The sequence below is a fragment of the Histoplasma capsulatum genome (assembly GCF_000150115.1).
Source record: "Histoplasma capsulatum G186AR genomic scaffold supercont2.6, whole genome shotgun sequence".
Taxonomy (NCBI): domain Eukaryota; kingdom Fungi; phylum Ascomycota; class Eurotiomycetes; order Onygenales; family Ajellomycetaceae; genus Histoplasma; species Histoplasma capsulatum.
Genome location: NW_025544806.1, coordinates 1,387,045 through 1,401,161, shown reverse-complemented (window position 1 = coordinate 1,401,161; position 14,117 = coordinate 1,387,045). Strand labels below are relative to the sequence as shown.

Sequence of the window (14,117 nt, the reverse complement as noted above, 5' to 3'; positions counted from 1 at the left end):
AGTAGTCCCAGGACAGAAGTAGTTCCAGGACAGAAGTAGTCCCAGGACAGAAATAGTCCCAGGACAGAAATAGTCCCAGGGCAGAAATAGTCCCAGGACAGAAATAGTCCCAGGGCAGAAATAGTCTCAGGACAGAAATAGTCCCAGGGCAGAAATAGTCCCAGGGCAGAAGTAGTTCCAGGACAGAAGTAGTCCCAGGGCAGAAGTAGTCCCAGGACAGAAATAGTCCCAGGACAGAAATAGTCCCAGGGCAGAAATAGTCCCAGGACAGAAATAGTCCCAGGGCAGAAATAGTCCCAGGACAGAAATAGTCCCAGGGCAGAAATAGTCCCAGGACAGAAATAGTCCCAGGGCAGAAATAGTCCCAGGGCAGAAGTTCCAGGACAGAAGTAGTCCCAGGGCAGAAGTAGTCCCAGGACAGAAGTAGTTCCAGGACAGAAATATCCAGGACAGAAATAATTGATTGATTGATTTATTTATTTATTCATAGACTGACCCAGCCGCTATGCAGCGCTCTACAGGTTTCCACTCTTTCCCTTGGAAATTTAGCTTTCCTTGCATGAATAACCAGTTGGTGCCCGGCGTTTCATGCAAGAATTGCTTCTTTCCCATGAGAGCTTCCTTTATCCATAGTGTTCCTATCAGTTCTCTATCTCTGCCTTGTCAGGCCTCTCCTGGCCCTCCTCCGCTTCTATATAATGAATATACACTCGCATGCTAGTTGTATTGGAGTACTGTGGACGGGACCGCCCTGAATTGGCTCAGGAGGCCCGTCCTGATCATCATCTTTGCTGCTTGTACTGCCATTGACGAGCTACTGAGAATGCGCTTGATGTCCGCGCATGGAGACTTGCCTGCCCACATTTGATATCGTTCGTCCGCCCAATCTCGGCATTCCAGGAGGATCTGTCGTACGGTCTGCGGTCCATACCCGCATTGGCATCCATCGGTGTCCTCCTTGTTGATGGCGTGGAGATACGCGCGGAGACCAATCTTGCCTGTGCGCATCTGAGTGATTACTGAGCTGATGGCTCTGTGTGTTCCATTGTGTGTTTTGAGGATCGCTTTTCCTGGACGAACCCCAAGTTTGAAGAGGTCTCTGCCATGTTTCTCCTTTTCCCAGGATGCCTCCCATTCATGTTTCATTGCCTGGCGAATAGCGGATTTTGTGGTTGCCATCAGAGTCTTTAATGAGTCCTGTCCGGGTTGTCCAGTATTTAGTGTTGCTGCTTGTTTCGCTAGCCTGTCCGCCTCTTCGTTCCCTGGCACCCCAACGTGTGCTGGGATCCAGTGAAACTGCACGTCCCACCCAAGGTCTCGAAGTTCGTCCAATGACCGAATGGCTTTAACTAGGATGTACTGGCCCGAGGAGTGTTTGGGGTTCAGAAATAGTCACAGGGCAGAAGTAGTCCCAGGACAGAAATAGTCCCAGGGCAGAAGGAGTTCCAGGACAGAAGTAGGCGGCTCAACTCTGGCGGCTGCACCACTTCATAGTGGTTAGTTTCTTGGCATATAAAAGTGAAACTTTCAATTTTGCATATCTGCAATTTTGATTTCTGCATTTGTGTGCTTTCATCCTTTCATTCTAATGAATTCCGGCTTCTTTTGTTCTATTTCTTCTTAATTTATACTCATTTTTATTTTGTACTTTTTTTTGTTGTTGTTTTTTTTCTTGACTTTCATGTCCTCTTGATCATAATGATCGAATGGTGGGCTGAGTAGAAAAATTTGTCAAATGGTGTGGTCATGGTTTCGGATTGCAGATCGCATGCAAGCGCTGCGGCAAAACAACATCCAACAGAAGTACACCTTGAAAAAGCGACTTTTATTTCAATGGTGGCCATCTCATGTAGCTATAAATTGAGATCTCTTCCCATAGTGCCAAGTTATAATTATCAAGTCTCATATCCTTCATTTTCATTGGAATTAATTGCTACATTATGCAGGCATCAAACTCAAAGTGTGTCAAGAAGCCATGGACCAAGCACCGTAGCCTTGTGCAAATGCGTTACCGACGGAAAGGCACACTACAGCGTATGCTGCATAGCTATTTCGATGACTGTCACTGCAAAGGTGTCTATCTTCTTATCCATGAAGACAACCGGTACTTTACGATTAATTTTAACAAGTCTGATGCTTCAAGCAACCACTTTCCACCACCAGATAAAGATATAGTGAGTGATGTCCAGTACAGCTCTGGAAAGATGCAGCTCTTACAGAAACAGGAGATGCATTACCCCCCTCCGTCCCGAACAACGTGCGAGAACTACACGAAATATTAGAAGTCTAGTGGAGAAGGAGGAAAGGCAAGGCAAACTTGAGAATAAGCATGAATAAATGAAAGAATTTGTTTGTTGTAGCAATGAATTCAAGACCATCACTACGCACTTTTTGAAAGTAATCCAGTCTAAATTTTATTAATTGTTTTCATGGTCAAATGGGTTTTTTTGATGTTTTCCACTGTACATTTTAAACAGTGAATTTACATCATTGTAGATATCATCGCTAGATATTATCGTTAGATATAATTGACGATGTGGTTTGCACGGTATCAGCTTATCGACCCCTATTGACAATCGAACAAGCCTGGGAGTGAAAAGTAAGTTTCTATATTGCACCTGAATATTATTCTTTTAAGAAAGGCCAACGTGTTGACATTTCCTGTTTCGGCTTTCGGTTCAATGTCACAGTATATATCTTAACAAAGGCCAAGTGTACATGATGTCGGTTCTGGATGCTGGTTCCCAGGAAGGGAGCCGAATGGAAGGAGAGTGTGATGCTCAGCATAATTACACCACAAACTGTTCCTAAAATCAAGCAATGGCAGCCTTCACCTGCTGTATCACTGGCCCACTGTCTAAATTGGTAGTTATTTATCTGTTATACACAAAGCGCATACACATGTGTGCCTCGGAAGAACTTCGGTAGGAGCAAAGGTCTTGTTGAGCAATCCAGGGCACACATATTGGGGCAATTAAGCATTCTTATACCAATCCACCCTAACTCTTACTACAGGGCTGGTGATGATGATCAAAACAAGTGAGAGACAAACATTTGACTTTGTACTTGATGTAGGGAATCTTCCATTGGGATATGCATTCATACAAGCCATCAGCTAACTCTCTAACATTCTAACCTTTTCCATTCCCTATCCCCTAATAGAAAACAAGAGGCCAGAAAGAAAGATCAGCGAGCGTTTTTGTGAAATTTCACCCAATGATTGCACTTAACATGGGGGAGCACATTTGTATGGGTTGTGTCACAGCAATATGCTTTTTTCCACAACAGCTTTGTTTCAAGACCATTAAGAAGAGTATGTATTGCTGATTGAAAGTCCATGTTTTTCAATACATCAGTTGACAGAGCTTGCAGAAACAACACCCAACTTCTCAATACAAGAGTAATGATTTCAGATTCATACTCATTATCAAGAAAGTTCAAGATAGCTTTGCTGAATTCTCTGAAATCCTCCAGCACTGATTGAGAAATTCGATAAAGATATGGAAGATGTATGCCAACACTTAGTGCCATGGTCTCCAGACTTTCAAGAGATACGAAGTTAACCCCAACCAAGGAGCCGGATCTTGTTGTAAACGTTGCATGTAGCCAACCAGGAGGAATGTAAACTACTCTAGATGAATCGACACAAGCAACATACCCATCATTCAGTTTGCTTGAGATTTTGGTGAGACGGCCAAATTCACCTGAAAACTGTGCAAAAACTTTGAGGTTTTCCTCTGTTGGTGGGTATAGAAGCCATATACGTTGTGAGTGTCCAATGGATTGAGATAAGCCATGTCGGTTTTGATCTGTTCAAAATCAGTCACAGAATAATAATGATGGGGAGTTTGTACAAACCAATGTGTATATCAACAAAGTTTCCCGCAGGCGCAAAATTGGCTAGCAACTCAAGGTTGTTGTCATCCATGATTCGAAGTTGGTTTTTAAGTGCGTTGCACGGCTGAAGCTGGTGGAATTCCTTTGGAAGAGAAATATTCATCAAGGAATATTTAGGTGAGAGATCGGAGGAACTGAGAGGTATACCAGCCTGGTAAAAGACATTGCTGATATTCCAATTCTGCTCCTCATTTTGAATGAGCTCACCATCCCGATAAATGGAGTCCTTAGTTTGTGTGGCGAGACGCACAGCGTTGAAAATCTCCAATGGTGAAAATTGTTTAACCCAGACATCAGATGAAGAAAATAGAAATGGTTGCTTCCAGCATACATTTCCAGAGTCAACAAGTGGGAAAAGATTGTCAAGTCGGCATTCTGGGAATTTTCCATCATTCTGAAGGCTGGATATCATTTTGTGCACAGTAGATGACTTCAATGAGACATCATCATTCTCTGTTTAATTTTCTATCAGTTTAAATGTTGAGAGGGAAATAGACTTGGAAAATATTTGCACTTACCAAGCAGATCAGGAATTGCAGAGGTGTTTTGTTTGCGCTGGCAAAATTTGATATGACGTTTCATATGTTTTGCATCTTTCAACTTCTGACAGAGCTGACAACGCTGTCTCTTGCCTCTGACACACTCATGATTTTGTGGAACTGTCTTGTTGCAATTCTCACAAGTGATAGCCAACGATTTTCCTAGGCACTGATTCTTCACATGGTTGGAATAGTCCTTTGACCGAATAGTTTTCTCACAGAGTGTGCACTGTTTGCTTGGCGGGGCCATTGATCCAAGCTGATTTGAAAAACGATAAGTGGTGGCAGATGGCGGCGGAGATGGAGGAGATGGAGATGGCGATGGCGATGGCGATGGCGATGGCGATGGCGATGGCGATGGAGATGGAGATGGAGATGGAGATGGAGATGGAGATGGAGATGGAGATGGAGATGGAGATGGAGATGGAGATGGAGATGGAGATGGAGATGGCGATGGAGATGGAGATGGAGATGGAGATGGAGATGGAGATGGAGATGGAGATGGAGATGGAGATGGAGATGGCGATGGAGATGGAGATGGAGATGAACAGGAGCCCGGATAGCAACACTAGCGATAAGCTGACAACACATTCCACTGCTTTCACCAATAGGGAGAATGCATTTCAAGCAATATTGATCACAGAAGCACGCTGATAGAATTCTATAGATTTAACATTGGAATTATTTCTTTTTGTTTTGATTTCTCCCTTATGGAGCAGGGTTATATTCCAACATTGGTTGTCAAATTCCATGTGAAACCTTTTAATCTTAACCTACGCGATGGCCTCCTTTTCAACCACTGCTCATCCGGTTCTAGCAAAAACTCTTGGAGCGAATGTTGAAGCCAATTGCGCTTTGCAAGCTAGGACAAAGCAAATTCCCTTCGACTCCCCCATATCTCATCCATTATACTCGATCAATCTTCATAGATACAGCATTCTCCCCTCCTCATTAGCCCCCTTGTTGTTTTCACCTTTCTCAAGAATTGCACTCAGTGCTTTGATTGCTGCAGTTGTGTTCTTGGCTGCTGTCTTGTCCTTGTTGTCATTCAAGACGCGTTGTGTATCGCGTGTCTCGCCCATCTCACCACCAGCTGTTGATTTGTCCCCCATCGATTTTTGCGGCTGTACAGCCCCGTGGGTTGAAGTGGCAATGAAGATAAAGAGATCAATAGTATAATAAGATAATTAATTCTCTCTGATTAGCTGATTAAATAGTTATGTGATCTTCAAGAGAACTTCCGTGATATGGTTTTAAAAAAATCTTCTCTAAAAATATAATATTAAGCTTTGTAAATTGTAATAATTATAAAAATCCTCATCTTGAAAGGGGTGCTAAGGGATGGGGGTTGAAGGTTTGAAGGCCACCTCTTCTTTCTCCAAATCTCTTTTTGTCAAATGTCATCTTATTGGCCGCATCAGGTCATCCCATTTTTCTATACGATCCACTCTGGTAGTAGGCTGACGGCGATTAGGTCTAACAATCTGTGGGGGTTGCCGAAAACCTGTCTGTCGTCTTAGCTGGGGAGGCAGCGCTGACCAATGTGCTCTTCGGCTTAATGCTGCTCTTTGAACCTCTGATTGAGGAGATCTAAAAGGCCGGGGATGTATTTCGTAGTTGAGAGCACACCTCTCCTGATAGCGTCCCCATTCGACTTTCCATGATGCTGGATAGCATCGATTTTGAATCCGTTCATAGAGGAAATCTTCAACATCATAGTATCGTGCATCCGAGTTGAAGATGCAGTGGTCGCGAATAGCCAAGTCAAGTTGTTCGCCCGCTTGCATCCAGTCTTGATAATCAATGATACCAGTCCTTGGGTCTCGATTCCATAACAAGTTCATATCTTTTATCCTTTGATTCAGCATTTGAACTGTGGCCATGGCAGTGATGCGCTGATTCTTCGTGCCCCAGAGTAAATCCCTCATCGTGTCATTAGCTTCCTGCCATATGGCTTCGTAGCTGCCCCGCACATTGTCCACTGCCGACACCGATTCGCCCTTTGATGTGGTGAGGAAAATGCCGTAGGGCCCATCACGTGGATCCCGTCTGGTCCAGTCACCATTTGGGCAAATCAACACCTTGCGATAGTACATAGCAGAGGATGCTTTGGAACTCTATAGAATATTAATATTCACAATAAAGTCACCTGTATCACATTTTCTGCATAATGTGGGAGGGTGTATAATACTGTCTTATACCCACTGAAAAACCATCCAAAAGGTTCAAAGTAAACTAATAAGCAAAGTCAAAAATGCACTAAAATGCGGAAGTGTTTTGACATGCATTTATAGAGAAAGGTTCGCTCCTGACCATTCAATCTAGATTATCTTCTTTCTCTGGAAGCTACAATGACTTCAACAGACAGACCCTGTACTGCTTTCCCCGGACGTCTCTGTTTTCCTGACACATCAACATTGTCAGAGCCGATTGCTGAATCCCACACTCCTGGAGCTCAAAAACGAAAGCTGTGGAAGCCACCTCCACTTCCTCTCCCAGTTAATCACCCGAATGATGAGAATGGAAATAAACGATTTTCCGCAGAATTCTGTCAACAGGGGAGCCCATGGGGAAAATATCAACGATTCACAAGAGAGGGCCAGTCCAAGACCCTGTATTTGGCCTCTGAGCATTCTGCGGCCTGCACTGTTGTGGCAATCAAGGAATATAAGCTCTCCGAGCCAAATACTATTCAGAATCTCCTCAAGACATCACATTCAAATCTGGTGAATTTGAAGAGTGCCTATGTGAATAAATCTGTTGTATTTTTTGTTTATGAACAAATGCATCTCTCACTGGACAAGATTCACTCTTGCATTGTGTTGAAGGAGGCTCACATTGCTGCAGTGTGCAAAGAGGTATTTATTTTTCAATCTTTTCTCAAATATTCCTTGCTAAGCATAGCCAGATTCTCCAAGGTCTTTCATATGTTCACAAAGAACTACATATCACTCATGGTAATATTACATGCCGCAATATTTTTCTCTCATTTACAGGACTCATCAAAATTGGTAAGTCAGTGTCATGTAGCATGCTGCTCCCACAGCTCCCAGATTAATTTCTATCCAGGCAACATCGGAGTGAGCCTGCTCTCCAACTATGATGATAATCAGGCTGATATACGGTCCATTGGCCTGTTGATGAAGGAAATCATGGAGCCCGGCAACAGTTATCTTAACCCAGGGACTCTGACTCTGAAACAGCCAGGAAGTTGGAGTGCCGACATCTTGGAGTTTTTCAAGAAGACACAAAACTCCTCAATTACAGAGCTTCTAAATGTGAGTCTATTTCTAGATGTTATCAATCAATTGCTAATGCAAGATCTAGCATGTTTTTCTGGCATTTTCTGGTGGACCGGGCTGCCTCGGGCCTCTCGCCCTGGAGGCCGGACGATTTGCAAAAATTGACTGGGAACCATTTCAATCATAATGTAGCTAGCAATCAATTCTGTTAAAATTTCATTAATCCACATGCGAATAACTTCAGAGATGCATTAAAAGTTTTTTTTCACAGCCTCTTAAGTTTTTTACACAGCCTCTTTGGGTGCCCGGGGATTCTCCCAGGGTTGAAATGGCAGATCAATCAGAGTGACATCAGATTTCATCTCCTTCCGCACCACCTCTCGCATGCCATCTCGAATAGTATTTTTTGCGGAGACTCCCTACCAGTCAGTCATGGTCAATCAAGATAATAAGTTAAAGATTACCTGCAATGATTAAGCTGCGTTTATGCTTTATATATTCTTGGGTTACAAGGTCCTTTGGGTCCATCCCAACAGGCAAGTTCCAAATTCTGTCATGTTGTCCGTCTGTTTCCGGCGCGGATCCTCGGGGATGTCTGTACAGGCCGAAGCGGAGAATCTAATAAATAGTGAGTTTTGTGTCATGATCAGAAGGATCATACAACTGACATAGTTTCCTTTGTCCTCCTGCAACAGCTGATCCATCCAATCCTTTACCCAATCCAGATCACCTAAAGAGTTAGTTACAGATCAGCGGTGTTTGGGCTTTCTAGAACTTACTCTCACCATCTGGTTCCCATGCTACCAGAATAGTACGGCCTAGAATGGGCTGTTGCTTCTGCGCTTCCACAAACTCTCGGATGCAAGGAATTAGAGAGACTATTCCGATCCCTGTAGCAACCATTAACGCATGGGTATACTTCCCAAGCGACAATGGTATGCCATACGGACCGTCAATCCATGCCATAAAAGTTGCCTTCTGATTGTGGCGGCTCAGTTTGCTTGTGAATCCACCTCTTTCTTTAATCAGCAGAGATATGTTGGGTGCTTTACCATTATCATCTTGCTTATCCCAGACAACAACAAAGGGGTGGGTTTGAAAGTGTGACCAAAAGCTGACTCTGGGAATCCAGACATAAATGGATTGACCGGCTTGTACCTTGAAGGGCCGTGCTACAGATAATTCCACTCTGATGATATCACCTCCTCTGAATATCCGGGCTTTAGATCCAAACTGCCGAGATGTCACATTACGGGCCAGCAGCATCATTGTATGTAACGCGGAGGTTCCGAGAAAAATGCCCAACCCAATAAGCAAATGGAGACGAGCGAGCACTTTTTTCATCCCCATATGGCGCCATAGCATTATCGCGGCCAGGATAGCAAAGCCGGAATGTGCTTTAAGAAATGTCTCATAAAACCAACGACGGATCCCAGTTAGGAAGATCAAAATTGCGAAGGATCCAATGCTCTGAATTTGGTTAGATCAAACAACAAAAGATGGGTTGTTGTAAAACTATACCAGAAGCCCGTATAGTTGTACCGAATCACTTATATCAAAGCGATTTCGCCACACATATATTATCACATGAATGAGACCTTGAATGCAAGTGGTGAGACCAACAGTGCCATGCATACGGAGGTATGAGTGGAGGGAGAGGCCAAGGAGTTTCGCCACCAGATCGAGTCGACTGGCAGAGAGCAGAGGAATAAGATTGACAATTGCGAGATTTCCTGCCCGAATCCCGAATTCATCGACTGAATGCACCCCGATGAGGTTACAGACAAGTGATACTGCATAATAGACAAGTTGAAGGGAGAGGTTGAATGGCGTTGGTGGTGCAAAGATCCATGATCGATGGAACAGATGCGGGTAGATCACATGTTTGAGACTGAGGACAATCATACGGTGAAACAAGGGAGTTGTATGTTTTTTCAGAAACAGAATGAGTTGAAGTAAAAGTAGAAGGGAGACACATGCCCCAAGAAATAATCCGTAGATAATTATAAGATTCATTTTTGTTCATTCTCTTTCAACAATTGAGGATAGCAGACTGCATGATGTATCCTTTATATCCTGGTGGAGAGTAAGCGCTGAGTAGGGCGCTCCGTTTCCTTAAGGCTTGCTAGAGTTACTATTTTCATTCACTTAGGCGTATCGCTTCTTCGTACATCAGCGCATCGCTTTCTGCTTGTTTCATTTGGTTTCAAAACAGCAGGGATATTTTCTTTTTTTAGTGTTCTTATTTCAATAGTTATGCTAAAGTTGTCTTATATAAGGGTGATAATCTCCCTGGAAGGTTCAACTTGCACAAAGGCAGATTTTATCTTATGTACTGTGGCCTCTGGGAGAACTTTCTCAAGACTCTTTTTGTTTATCAAGCAACTTCTCTGAAAACCCATTGGCCTACTTTTCAAGACATGACCAAAGTCGCGAAGAGGCTTTTGAAGAACGGCAGAAATAGAGATGCGCTCCCCAAGCGCCGCAGAACTATCTTTCGTAAACTACGGAAACTTGCCGTGGATTTCAATCTAAATGTCTTTCTGCTTCTCTCTGATCCTGAGGGTGATACTTTTTGCTTCAAACCGGATACAAGCTATCCTCCCCAAGAAACTGTAAGTTTTCCGTTCAATTTTGATTCTCATATGCCAACCCACCTGCACTTCAACAGCTCGAAACCGTACCAAAAACGACTCACACTTATGACGACTTCGAAATGCTAGTCCCCAGCAAGGATGATGTTGATAATGAGGGAGCAAAAGAGATGAAGAGTGATCAACCATCTATGTTTATGCCACCAGCTTTTGCCATCTCACAGCATGTTCCTTACTCGCCCGTGGAGAGCCTGGGCAATTCATTGCAGAGCTGTCACCACAATGAATAAGATAATGGAGGGATGATTTCGGCAGTGTTTTATATGTTTATCAGCAGTGTACTTATATATTTTCCAGTTTTAATAATTACATCAAAGAACAGGAGGTATCCGATGTTTCTCTCCTCTGATGTCTTTCAATATGGCCTATTAAGTCTCGGAGAGTGTTGGCGCCACTGTGTCCCTTTCGCACATCTCTCTTCAATCCAACAAGAACCAGACGTCGACTCTGCACAGCCTCCCAGAGCTCATGTAATGGACATATGACAAGTCGGCCCGTAGTTTCAATTACAAAGCAGTAACCATCATTTGCCAATGAGCCTGCTGTCTCATCAAACAAGGCTCTTTGTTCTGATAGATTGCGGAAAACAGCAAGGCGATTTTTGTTACAGTCATAGAACACAAGATCTACATTCGATGATGATAGAGCATGGTCCACTTCAGCTGAAGGCAAGATTCCAGATTCGAGGCTATAGAAAGAGAAATCAGTTTCAGTGCCAGCATCAAAATGAGCACTGCTTGTCAAACAACTGTTCCAGGAAACTCGCGGACCGTTCCAACCCTCTGAACTGGATGCATGTCCCGTCGCCATGGAGTCATACACACTCAGACTGTGTTCCAGTGGTGAATCCAGAGGCGGGTCTGAGCTCCCACTACCATGATGGAAATTGTGATTCGTATAAGGCGGGCTGAAAAAACTGACAAAAATGTCTCGTTGAATAGCTAGAGATGTGAGATGCGAACCCCCCGTGGGTTGGTAATTGTAAATTACATCAAGATAGAGGTACTCGCGGTCATTCTTGTAGGCTGCATGGCGCGGTCGGTTGCAACGGTCGTCTTTAGGCTGTGATAGAAGGTTAGTGGTGAACTCCGGCGGCCGGTTTAACGGCCGAAGTCGTGCAGCCCTGGGGAGGTGTTCAGCTATATAGCTGACGATGTCGTTGACAAGGTTCTCATCTAGGTCGTAAAACTCGGGAGGTCGGGCCCGACTAAGGAACTTGCTTGCCAGATCACGAGTAGGATCTACTGCTCGCAAATTCCTGATTTCTGAGGTCTCAAAGCCGAGGTTGAAGGCGAGGTTGGCTATCCCCTGGCGGCATTCTTCGCTAGGGCTGTCAACTACGGACGCTGGTTTGCCCTGATCCCGACGAGGCGCGATTTGGCTGAGTGACGGGAAGTCGCGCATGGCAGCAAGTATCAGTTGTTGATATCCCAATTCCCGGCATTGGTCCCACTCGCCCCGCTCATTTGGCCATACTACCATTCCATGGTCCCTAGTTTGAACGCGGATCTCTCCGGCTACCTGGTTTACACCGGTAAAGGTGTCCCGTAGCGAACCCGGAAAGGTTGAAGGGAGAAGAAAGCAGAGTGAGTTCACACAGGCTTCGAGATAGATCAAATCTTGGAAAAAGGTGTTGAAAGATAGAATACGTCCATTGATCCCCAAGATATTCTGCAGAATGGCATCGCGTTCATATTGTTCGTCAATGGCTGGAAATATCTCTCGACGGCTCATCCGATCTTGAATCAATGCAGCATCCGCGTTTGCGTCCCCCGGGGCCATTGTTTCAAGCAAAGCGACGGTACCCTGATCAACCAGCGAGTATCGTTGATCTCCAAGGATGACACTCCACATGGAGTGCATTCGGTCAAGGTAATGGAGGAGCGCCTGGGTTGGTTGAGAACTCCTGTTAAGTAGAAGGAGGAAGGACGCATCGTACCTTGGGACTTTTTTTTTCAACAGCAAAGAGCCCATGCAGATTACCTATCTCTAGCTTGGGCCATAGCCCGATAAAGGGTAGAAGCTGGTCGAATCCTCGGCTCAATGCGTGATGTTTTATCTGTAGCTGCTGCACATCTGCCCGCTTCCTAGGGGATAGTCTCGCTAACCATCGAGCAGCTTCCTCCACGTTGCCCTGTGTCTGATAAAACCGCCAGCTTCGATAAATGTCTCCGTCACAGAACTGAAGTGTGTGGGAGTATTCCTCACGAACAGCTGATCTGGCCGGAGCCGGAAGACCTGATTTAAATCAGTTTTGTGATTTGTATAGGACATCATCAAACCTACTGTCACTGTACAGTTTCACTACCCACCACTGCTCTGATTCCAGCAAGAACTTGTCTACCGCAAACTGCTTTGCCGCCAAAAGGCGATGCTTGCCATGAATGACAGTGATACTGACTCCAAGTGGCAATTCAAGAGTGTGCGGTTCACCATCTTGCAACAGATCTCCCTGGCTTATTTCCGACAGCTGGAGAGCATTTGCCAGGTCTTCATGCGACACAACTGCAGGAATGTAGTTTTCGGGCTGAAGCCGCTTCCACCCCTCTTGCTTAAATACATTTACAAGGTGGGCAGTATGCTTAGGATCCACGGAGCGCGCACCCGGCGTGCCACTGTCCTCAAACCTCAAACATTCAAGTTTAATCTTCGCCCGACCTCGATAGTGTGCTGCTTTGGTAACAAATTCCGCGCGATCTGCCTTGGTTGAGGGCATTTTGTTAGCTTTTGCGCAGGTCTGTAAGGCAAGGAGGATTCGTACTTCATTTTCTATTGGTTCTCACATTTCAAAAGAGCCATTCGACATAAATGCACTTCGAAAGAACAAGATAAGATTAAAATGATCCTTTGTTCATACCTGTGACAGCACCTAGAATATATAAATCTAAATGCCTCCCATTGAACATCAACACTACAGATCTAGCAGACATAATGCGCGCATGTGGTCATTTAGCATGGTTGCAAGCAACCACGAGGGATAAAAATGTGTTGGAAGACACAGGTAGGATGGGTCGTGTCATCCAGGAAATGACCAGGGCCAATGAACAGTACCCCCGCCTCATGCATTTCATCGGCAACCAGGAAAAAAGCAAAGCTCTAAAACAGCTATTCCCAAACAATAACATCAGTCGCCGGCGTCAGGCTGAGGACATCTGCTTACGGCTAGAAACTGAAACTGCTGGCAGTGACACCCCACTTCTTTTCGCTGATAGCAATCCATTCTGTCGACCAAACAACAGTGCCAGTCAAGCTTTTTGCCATGATACCAAACCATCTCTGATTTCCTGGGATCCAGGGAGTTATGCTCTCGCTGACATTCTATATGCAAGATTGCTTTTCTTATTCTGTGATGTTGTATGTTTATTCGCAGAAGACTTCCCAAGCTTAACAGAAGTAGCGTCGCGTGTGACCAGTTGGATCAGAATTGGCAGCGCTTCCAGTCTTCATGGGGAGATACGTCCAACATTGATCATCATAGTCTCATCCGCGATGGATGGGGCCCAGATAGCTGACTTACTGGAAGCAGTTCGAATCCATAACAGCTCTCAAGTGGATAACAACTTCTTCTTTTCAATTGATGTGATCTCGCCGGCTTGCTATCGATCGCTGAAACAGGAAGTTGTTAATCGTGCTGTGATAGCACAGGAGAAGCGTCGGCAACATCGCTGTCTTTTCTCTGCAACACATTTAGATGCCTTTTTCCGTTGCGCCATACAACACACAGCGACCACCATTACCGCGCAGTTTGATTTTATGTCGGCGGCCAGAAAGGGCCATGACACATC

General features: G+C 44.7%; 7 protein-coding genes across 7 annotated transcripts; 3 read left to right on the top strand and 4 right to left on the bottom strand.

Moving 5' to 3' along the window:
• Positions 1-1,940: 1,940 nt before the first annotated feature.
• On the top strand, positions 1,941-2,282 carry HCBG_05186 (uncharacterized protein; the record flags this gene model as incomplete). The annotated part of the gene is made up of 2 exons (XM_045432235.1): positions 1,941-2,174; positions 2,211-2,282. The coding sequence occupies 2 exons, from the start codon at positions 1,941-1,943 to the stop codon at positions 2,280-2,282; spliced, it is 306 nt and encodes a 101-aa protein (XP_045287447.1).
• A 904-nt stretch (positions 2,283-3,186) lies between these two features.
• On the bottom strand, positions 3,187-4,686 carry HCBG_05185 (uncharacterized protein; the record flags this gene model as incomplete). The annotated part of the gene is made up of 3 exons (XM_045432234.1): positions 3,187-3,809; positions 3,859-4,350; positions 4,416-4,686. The coding sequence occupies 3 exons, from the start codon at positions 4,684-4,686 to the stop codon at positions 3,187-3,189; spliced, it is 1,386 nt and encodes a 461-aa protein (XP_045287446.1).
• Positions 4,687-5,836: 1,150 nt separating this feature from the next.
• On the bottom strand, positions 5,837-6,532 carry HCBG_05184 (uncharacterized protein; the record flags this gene model as incomplete). Its single annotated transcript, XM_045432233.1, has 1 exon — positions 5,837-6,532. The coding sequence occupies one exon, from the start codon at positions 6,530-6,532 to the stop codon at positions 5,837-5,839; it is 696 nt and encodes a 231-aa protein (XP_045287445.1).
• A 255-nt stretch (positions 6,533-6,787) lies between these two features.
• HCBG_05183 (uncharacterized protein) lies at positions 6,788-7,865 on the top strand (the record flags this gene model as incomplete). Its single annotated transcript, XM_045432232.1, has 2 exons — positions 6,788-7,294; positions 7,764-7,865. 2 exons carry the CDS (start codon positions 6,788-6,790, stop codon positions 7,863-7,865), a joined length of 609 nt encoding a protein of 202 aa, XP_045287444.1.
• A 97-nt stretch (positions 7,866-7,962) lies between these two features.
• HCBG_05182 (FAD-binding domain-containing protein) lies at positions 7,963-9,694 on the bottom strand (the record flags this gene model as incomplete). Its single annotated transcript, XM_045432231.1, has 5 exons — positions 7,963-8,097; positions 8,189-8,296; positions 8,347-8,408; positions 8,458-9,148; positions 9,200-9,694. The coding sequence occupies 5 exons, from the start codon at positions 9,692-9,694 to the stop codon at positions 7,963-7,965; spliced, it is 1,491 nt and encodes a 496-aa protein (XP_045287443.1).
• Positions 9,695-10,098: 404 nt separating this feature from the next.
• On the top strand, positions 10,099-10,562 carry HCBG_05181 (uncharacterized protein; the record flags this gene model as incomplete). The annotated part of the gene is made up of 2 exons (XM_045432230.1): positions 10,099-10,293; positions 10,350-10,562. 2 exons carry the CDS (start codon positions 10,099-10,101, stop codon positions 10,560-10,562), a joined length of 408 nt encoding a protein of 135 aa, XP_045287442.1.
• A 76-nt stretch (positions 10,563-10,638) lies between these two features.
• On the bottom strand, positions 10,639-13,048 carry HCBG_05180 (uncharacterized protein; the record flags this gene model as incomplete). Its single annotated transcript, XM_045432229.1, has 3 exons — positions 10,639-12,278; positions 12,316-12,570; positions 12,619-13,048. 3 exons carry the CDS (start codon positions 13,046-13,048, stop codon positions 10,639-10,641), a joined length of 2,325 nt encoding a protein of 774 aa, XP_045287441.1.
• Positions 13,049-14,117: the final 1,069 nt, after the last annotated feature.